A 7830-nucleotide genomic window follows, 5' to 3' on the forward strand; every position below is an offset into this window, starting at 1 on the left:
CCAGCTTCTACCTGACAGGTGGCAACAGGCAGCCCCAGGGCCAAATCACGGCAGGTCCTAGCCACAGCAACCGGCCAGGCTTGAGACAGCAAGATGGTGATGATAGATTCTTAACATTCACACCAGGTGTGTCCACAGACCTTTCCCCAGGGGAAGGACCACTGGAATAAAAGACAAGTGCAGCCCCTGACCCTGCTGTACTGTCAGCCCCTCTGGAGGCATCAAAACCCCTGGGGCTGAGAAATGGCAGCCTTCCACAGCCCCTCAAGTTAACCGATCCTTCCTCCGCATTCCTAACCTCGGTTCTAGGCTGCTCTCAGAATAGAAAGGGCGTGAGTCAGACTGCCACTCCAAACCTGCCTCTGTGTCACCTGGGAAGCCATTCAAAAAGCATGATGGGAATTCAGCAACATAAAGATGGCACCTCACAATGTGACAACCACCTTCCCTGACCAGCTGGGGGTCCCACAGGGACCCTGAGCCTCAGAGAAAGGACAGCTTGGCTGTCTTTTCTGCTGCTTGCACAGAATTCTGCCCACGTGGTCGCTTTCCATCCCTGCAGCTAATGTGACCCAGATTCACTTTCAAAGAGCTGGAGCTGAGCCGGTGGTGTGTAGCTACAATTCATTCTGCCCCACTTTCAGGGACTCTCTCCTGTTCATCTCTCCTGCTACTGAAACGGAGCTCCAGGACAGGGCCTGGGACTCTGAGGATACTGCCAGTAAGAAGCAGAGGAGCCGGAGAGGAGGAGGAGGCTCCTTGGGCTCGGGAGGAGGGATTCCCAGTGGAATTTTTAGGCATCCATCCTCCCCACCCCCGCATCCCATTCTTCCCATCATGGCTTGGCCAGAAACACAGACACACACACGCGCGCACACACACTTCCATCTGCTCTTTGACAAAGCCCTGGAGCGAACAAAAAAAGGTACAAGACTAAGAGACTGGGGCCTCTTCCTTGCTCACCTAGGAAACTGCTGGCCTCCTGGGGTCCCTCCCCACTGTCTCCTCTAGCTGTCCAGGGAGAAGCAAGGAATGACACGCCAGGTGCAGTATCAGACATGTTAACCCATGTTTGTCTGGCATGTTTTGACTCTCATCCAATGATCATTCAAATCAGATGTCATCACCTCCCTTGTACAGATAAGGAAATTGAAGCCCAAAGAAATAAAATCATTCGCTCGGGTTTTCTGACTCCAGATTCACTTGTCTCCACAGTGCCCGGCACACAGCTGGGGCTAAACCCACTTTTTTAACCGAATGAATGAATGACCAAGCCAACAGGAACCATCTGAGAGCTTCCATCCTGGAGGAGAGACACACGGGCACAAAGAAGCAAGCTTCTTGCCCTGACCAGGCAAGCGCTCTCGAGGCTGTCTCCCCAGGGGTGAGCCCTTGAATCACTCCAGTAGCTGAGCTTAGGCTCAAAGGCAGGAGCAAACCCCAGCATCAAGTTGAATTTCACAGCCCTCACAGAGCCATTAGCTTCCAGAGCCCACATTCTCAGAGTGAGATCTTGGGGCAAAACCAGGAAGGGTGAGATGGGCCTCCTGACTACAGTGAGCTCTAGATCTGGTGAGGGAAACACACCTGGAAACAATGAGCTTTAACAGAAGGCCAGTTGAAACAAGGCTTAGAGACACAATTGCTGTCTGACTGGTGGAGAAATCAGGGAAGGCTTCTTGGGGGAGACCACCTTGGAACAGATGCTGGGGATGATGATTTCACAAGCACCTGCTGAAGGGCTCCCAGGAACAAATCCTACAGATGCTTTCTACTGGCTCATGGGAGGCCATGCCTCAGCCCTGAGTCCCTGTGCTCCCCCTTTTCACAATGCATGTGTGCATGTTCAGTTGCTCATTCATGTCCGATTCTTCGCAACCCCATGGACTGTAGCCCTCCAGGATCCTCTGACCATGGAATTTCCCAGGCAACAATACTGGAGTGGGTTTCCATTTCCTACTTCAGGGGATCTTCCGGATCCAGGGATGGAATCCCCATCTCTTGCGTTTTCTACATTGGCAGGCAATTCTCTTCCACTGCGCCACCTAGGAAGCCCTATTTCACAACACATACAGGAAAGTAATTATTTTTTCCCTTCTGGCCTCTGAACTAGTTCCATGAAGAAGTGATTCCATTTTCAGTCTCTTTAAGTATCAATGCCAAGAACAGGGAGAGTCCTGAATATATGACGTTACATGGTTGAATTCCTGATTGGTAGGTAGATGAGGAATCCCTCCTGCCCCCAGCCCAGCCCCTAGCCCAAACAGGGTCCCTTCTATCAGACACTTTACTGCCATCTGCAGGAAACTTGCCACAATAAAATACAAATTTACAATAACAAAAGCTGAATGGCGCCCCCTAGAGTCGTGTGGTGTCCAGCCATGTGACTAGGGTCCTACACTGGTTTTTCCTCCCCCAGGCTTCACAAGCCCCGAGGGATACAACTTTCACTCCTCTGCCCTCTTCTAGCCTGTGAGGTTGGGCTCCTTGCCCAAGTACCCTCCCCAGATCCCCCCTTCCATGTGGCCCTGCCCACCCTTCACCAATGAATAAGGGTATTTCTATTGCTGTTCAATAACAGAGAGCTAAAGGCTCCGAAGAGGCAAACTCCACTAGATCTTCGTCTTTGCTTTTTTCTATAGCTCAGGATTGTGAAGCCTCTCCCAGAGGTGACCAGAATGACTCTCTGGTGAGTCTGGAGGCCCAGTCAGCTATTTAGATTGTAGCCAGCAGAAAAATCCAGCTGGCCTGGTTGTCAGGTATTGCCTAAGGGAATGGAAACAGCAATGTACCTGGAGTTAGACGATCTGGGTTTACTGGTCCTGTGTGACTCCAGGCAAGTCCCTTAAATCCTCTGGACCTCAGACTCTAACACGGGTCCCACCTAACGTGCTGTTATCATGAAATCTCTATGATCAACAGAAACAAGGTTTTCTTGTTAACGACTAATGTTCCACTTTGGTGTGGCTGGGCTTAAGGAGTTGAGAATAGGTAGGTATTTCTCTCTAGCAAGGTAGAGAGAAAGAAAAAAATGGAGGGAAAGGATGAGGACGGGGAGAATTGGTTATAGCATGTGTGGGGCCCCTAGAACCTGTTCTGATTTTGTAGACTTGAAATCAGCAGTTTTGTCAGCCCAACATGCCTCTCCATCTGACATGTGTCATCATCAGGGGTCCCCCATTCACCTCTCCAGCATGAGGGAGGCCCTGAGACCCGTGCAGCGCGCCGAGTAGGCCAGGCACCGGGGCAGTCTGTATATTTGGTGAGACTGACTCTGACACCCCTACTTTGCTTCAGAACCCAGGCCCACAGGGAGGAGAAAATTACACAGGCCTCAGCTGGCTTCCAGGATAAGATTGACTTCATTTCCTCCCCGAATGTAAGTTCTAACTTCAGAGAGCTTCAGAGCACACAGGGTCTCCCAAACGTGCCCTTCCCACCCTCACAGGAAGCAACTGCCGGAGAAGGAAGGCTGCCTTCTTAATTACTCTGGTAGAACCCCCACCAGGCTCTGAAATCACAGGAAGATTTCAGCCGGGGCCCTGAAGTAGCAGTCCCGCCTCTCCTCCGCTGCCTCGCCTCTCTCCTGCTAACGAAACACGCCCAACTGCAGCACACAAGTTATTTTTAACCACGGCACAGTCTCCCCATTTTCAGCCTCACTGGCCCAGCCCCCTCCCCAAGACAGTCACATGGCAATGTCAGGATGTAAAGAAGATCAGTCCCAGTGCCCGAAACAGCACAGGGCCTGCCTGTCCCATGGTTCAGTGGACCCAGCAGCACCCTCAGGGATTGAGCCCCCTTGAGTCCATTTCTGTTCTAGACTCAGAATGCTAAACAGCAGGCAAATCATCCCTTGGGGCTCTTCAGAGAAGCCTGGGAGGGGAATTCATCACAAAGGAATCTATAAGTACAATCATCCCTCAGTGTGTGCAAGGGATTGGTTCCAGAACGCCAGGAGGTACCAAAACCCACAGATGCCCAAGTCCCTTATAGATCAGTTGATATGATACAGTTGACCCCCCATATCCGCGGGCTCCACATCTGTGCACATGGGCGATAGAGCATGGGGCTAGAGGGTGTGAGGAAGGGAGAAAAAGGCCTCTGCCCTGCTGCCTTCAGAGGAATGAGGGGTTTGAGCGTTCAGAGGCCCCTCGATGAGGGCCCTTCAAGGCTAGAAACAAATAAACCCCTCCTGCATCACAGGGACAGCTCTGAAACTTCACTGACTGATGCCATTGTCCCAGAGGTCTTGAGAAGGACCAAGGAGTCCTTCCTTCAAGGGCTTCCTACTGCCCACAGTCAAAGTCATTCAGTCGTGTCTGACTCTCTGCGACCCCATGGACTGTACAATCCATGGAATTCTCCAGGCCAGAATACTGGAGTGGGTAGCCTTTCCCTTCTCCAGGAGATCTTCCCAACCCAGGGGTCAAACCCAGGTCTCCCACACTGCAGGTGGATTCTTTACCAGCTGAGCCACAAAGGAAGTCCACAAAAGGGGTTCAAACTCTCCAGCTTGTCTTCCAGTTCTCCTCTCTTGAGGCTCAACTCCTCTCAAATCCCATCCTGATTACTTGAGCCCACATAGCCCTCTCCCTGTCGAGCTTTCCATTACAACCCACTGCCTGTTCCTGGATCACAATCTGTCACATATTATCCTCTCAACACTCCTTGCCTTCATTCATTCATTCAATACTGGTTGATCTCCAATATGCACAAGGCTCTGTGTAAGGAGCTGGGGGTAAAACCATCAAGAAAAAAAAAATCAATGAGACAAGGTCTGGAATTGTTCACAGTTCTAAGGGAGTGATGGGCACCCCATGGGATAACTGCTCTACTGTACCAGGGAACACAGAGGAGAGAAAAGCATGAATACAAGAGCGGAGGAGGGAACTCTGGATACCTCTGGGGCAACAGGGACAGAGGAGGTGGCACTTATGAGAGGAGGGGGGCTTCCACCACCTCGCAGAGAAGAAAGGTCAGGCGTGGAGGTCTGATCTGTGGGGGTCGAGGAACAGCTCCATGTGGCAGGGTACCTGGGAGTAGGGGTAATTTTTATGGGTGTCTGATATAGCCTTTATCCCACAGGGATGAAGAGCCAAAGAAGGTTGGTAAGCAGCTGAGGAACAGAATCAGGTTTGATTTTTGAACAAAATACTCTGCCAGTCATGTGGAGGAAATGGGGCAGGACTGGAAGGAGGAGAACTATCAGATGGTGTTTGGTGGTACAGGTAGAGACGATAAAGTGGAGGCGGGCAGGGTGCATTGTTTGAGGGACGCAAAAGAGGGAGCAGGACAGGCCTTGGTGATGGATTGAAAGTGGGTGATGTCACTGAATTCGCTGCAGGCACTGCTTTGTCTGTCTTTCTATCTGCACTCTGGCACCAACGCCTCCTGAGAGGCTGAGCACAACCCACGGAGGCAGCTCCGGATCCAGCCTTTGGTGGAAGCAGCAGAGAGAGCGCTTCCCCTTTACTGAGCCAAGAACCGTGCTAAGAGCTTTATATACATTTTCTCCTCTAATCCTCACAAGAGCCCTGCACAGGAAGCATCCTCAAGAGGACAAAAGTGAGGCTCTGGCAGGGGTGAGAGACTTGCCCAGAATCACACAGCTGGTTGGAGGTGGGGCCACAGTCCAGCACCTCCCCTCTCTGACTCCAACATCTGGGCTGGTGACCACTGCCCTGGCAACAGTTCTGCTGCTCAGCAAAGGGGCAGTAGCCCCAGCTTTCACTCTGCAGAAAGGGTAAACAGGAACCACATTTTTAGAAGGCAATGTGAGTGAAACTGCCTTCTCCAAGGACTTTATTCCAAGGAAGTAACTCAATGAAGTTAAATGTTTTGATTTATAAAGATGTTCAATGCAGCATTGTCTATTGAAAATGAAAGTGAAGTCGCTTAGTCGCGTCCAACTCTTAGCAACCCCATGGACTGCAGCCTACCAGGCTCCTCTGTCCATGGGATTTTCCAGGCAAGAGTACTGGAGTGGGGTGCCATTGCCTTCTCAATTGTCTATTGTGGCCCCCCAAAAAAAGAAAAATGAGTAGGATTTTTAAAATCATGAAATATTACACAGCCTTTAAAAATGGTAACTATAAAGCCTGAGATGTCATATGGAAAATCTTTTTGATGTAGGAGTGAGTAGAAAAAAATCAGATTCACTATGGCACATGAGCCATGAAGGCAACTACATGGAAAATACAACTGCCTGGGGACCAAGGTAGGGAAGAAGATGAAAAAGGAAAACGGGTCTCATGCTAGCACACTGGGATTAGGAGTGGCGGACTTTCTTTCAAATTTTTCTTTAATGTCTTTTCACCATCTTTCCAGTAGTAATAACTCCAAACTGGACTCCAGCTAGCTGGCTTGTCGGAGAGCCCAGGGGAGGGCCCCTCCACCATGCCACCCCCAGCCAGGACACCCACAGCACCCAGCTCAGTCCAGGCCTCTCTTACCGGCGACTCTGACCACAGCACGCTCCGCAGGGTCCAGCACCGAGTCCTGGCTTTTCCGCTTTTTCTGCTCATGCAGTGGCAGGTTCCAGGGTAAGGTATCCCCTGGGGGACAGGGAGACAGGCTCCCTGACCGCTCACTCCTGTAAGACCGCTCACTTCGACATGACCGCTCGCTCCGGCATGACCGCTCACTGAGTGTTTCTTCATCTGAAGAAGACATGGCCCAGGCCGGGGCTGCAGCTGGAGGGCCTGCAGCCCCTGGAGAAGTGATCTGTAGGGGAGAGGAGTGCACATGAACAGACGGAAGGGGTTGCAAAATGAATGCTGGGACTCGGGAGGCAGAGGTTCTAACCCTGGTTCTGCCACTGACTTGGTCTCTTTACCTCTCTGAACCTCAATTTCCTTATCTGGAAAATGGGGATAAGTATCACGGCAAAATTAATTCATGGGGCTTGGAAGAAATCACCTGAGGTAATGTATGTGAAGGTGTCCATAAATATTAAAACACTGTAAAAGTTAACTCCTACTGGGGACATCCATAGTGGTCCAGTGGTTGATTCTGCACTTCCTTGGCAGGCACAGGTTCAGTCCCTGGTGGGAACTGAGGTCCTGCACCGTGTGGCCAAACAAACGAACAAAAGTTAGCTCCTATTACTAGTAAGCACTATTTCTGTTACCTGGTACTTGCGAAGGATTAAGCTTACAGGTTTCATGGATACAAATATCTGGATTCAAGTTATTTGTTGTTATTCAGTCGCTAAGTCATGTCTCACTCTTTGTGACCCCGTGTACTGCAACACGCCAGGTCTCCCTGTCCCCCACTGTCTCCCGGAGTCTGCCCAAGTTCATGTCCGTTGAATCACTGAGGCCATCCAACCATCTCATCCTCTGTCACCCTCTTCTTCAGCCTTCAGTCTTTCCCAGCAAGTTCTACCACATCATTTACTAGCTGTTTGACCCTGAGGAAGTCACTTAACGTCTTTGAGCCTCGGAATCCTCATCTACAAAAGGGGGATGTAAGAGCAACTACCTCACAAGGTTGTTTGCATGGACTAAATGAGATCTTGCAGGTAAAGTGCTTAACAGAGTCCGGTATCCAATAAGCACTTCACAAACATCATCTATTATTACATTCCTGTTCTACTTAACTCCCGGGAATGTTGTAAAGATAAAACGGGGCAACAGATGGGAAGTATTTTCAAAAAGCTAAAGCATGATCTCAATGTTAGGCATGATATAAAGCATGGGTTAGAAAAGGCAGAAATTCTTGATTTCTCCTGTACTGCCTCTGGCAAATATATTTTTTAAAAGTTTAAAAAGTACTAAACTTGAAGTAAGACCGACCTAAGTGTAGTTTCTGGTTTGGCCACTTAAA

At 50.2% G+C, this 7830-nt stretch overlaps 1 protein-coding gene across 8 annotated transcripts in view; it reads right to left on the reverse strand.

Annotated features, from left to right (window-relative positions):
- MACF1 (microtubule-actin crosslinking factor 1) overlaps nucleotides 1-6698 on the reverse strand; it is a 342575-nt gene extending 335877 nt beyond the window's left edge. For 5 of the 8 annotated variants that reach the window (XM_010862750.1, XM_010862748.1, XM_010862749.1 and 2 more), the window contains exon 1: nucleotides 6456-6698. In XM_010862750.1, the coding sequence (XP_010861052.1) occupies nucleotides 6456-6675 (220 nt within the window). In that variant the 5' untranslated portion in view covers nucleotides 6676-6698. The remainder of the gene's footprint in view (nucleotides 1-6455) is intronic. The other 3 variants (XM_010862751.1, XM_010862758.1, XM_010862759.1) reach the window with 3 other exon arrangements.
- Nucleotides 6699-7830: the final 1132 nt, after the last annotated feature.

Source organism: Bison bison, unplaced genomic scaffold, assembly GCF_000754665.1.
Source record: "Bison bison bison isolate TAMUID 2011002044 unplaced genomic scaffold, Bison_UMD1.0 scf7180017864484, whole genome shotgun sequence".
In the NCBI taxonomy this organism is placed as follows: Eukaryota; Metazoa; Chordata; class Mammalia; order Artiodactyla; family Bovidae; genus Bison; species Bison bison.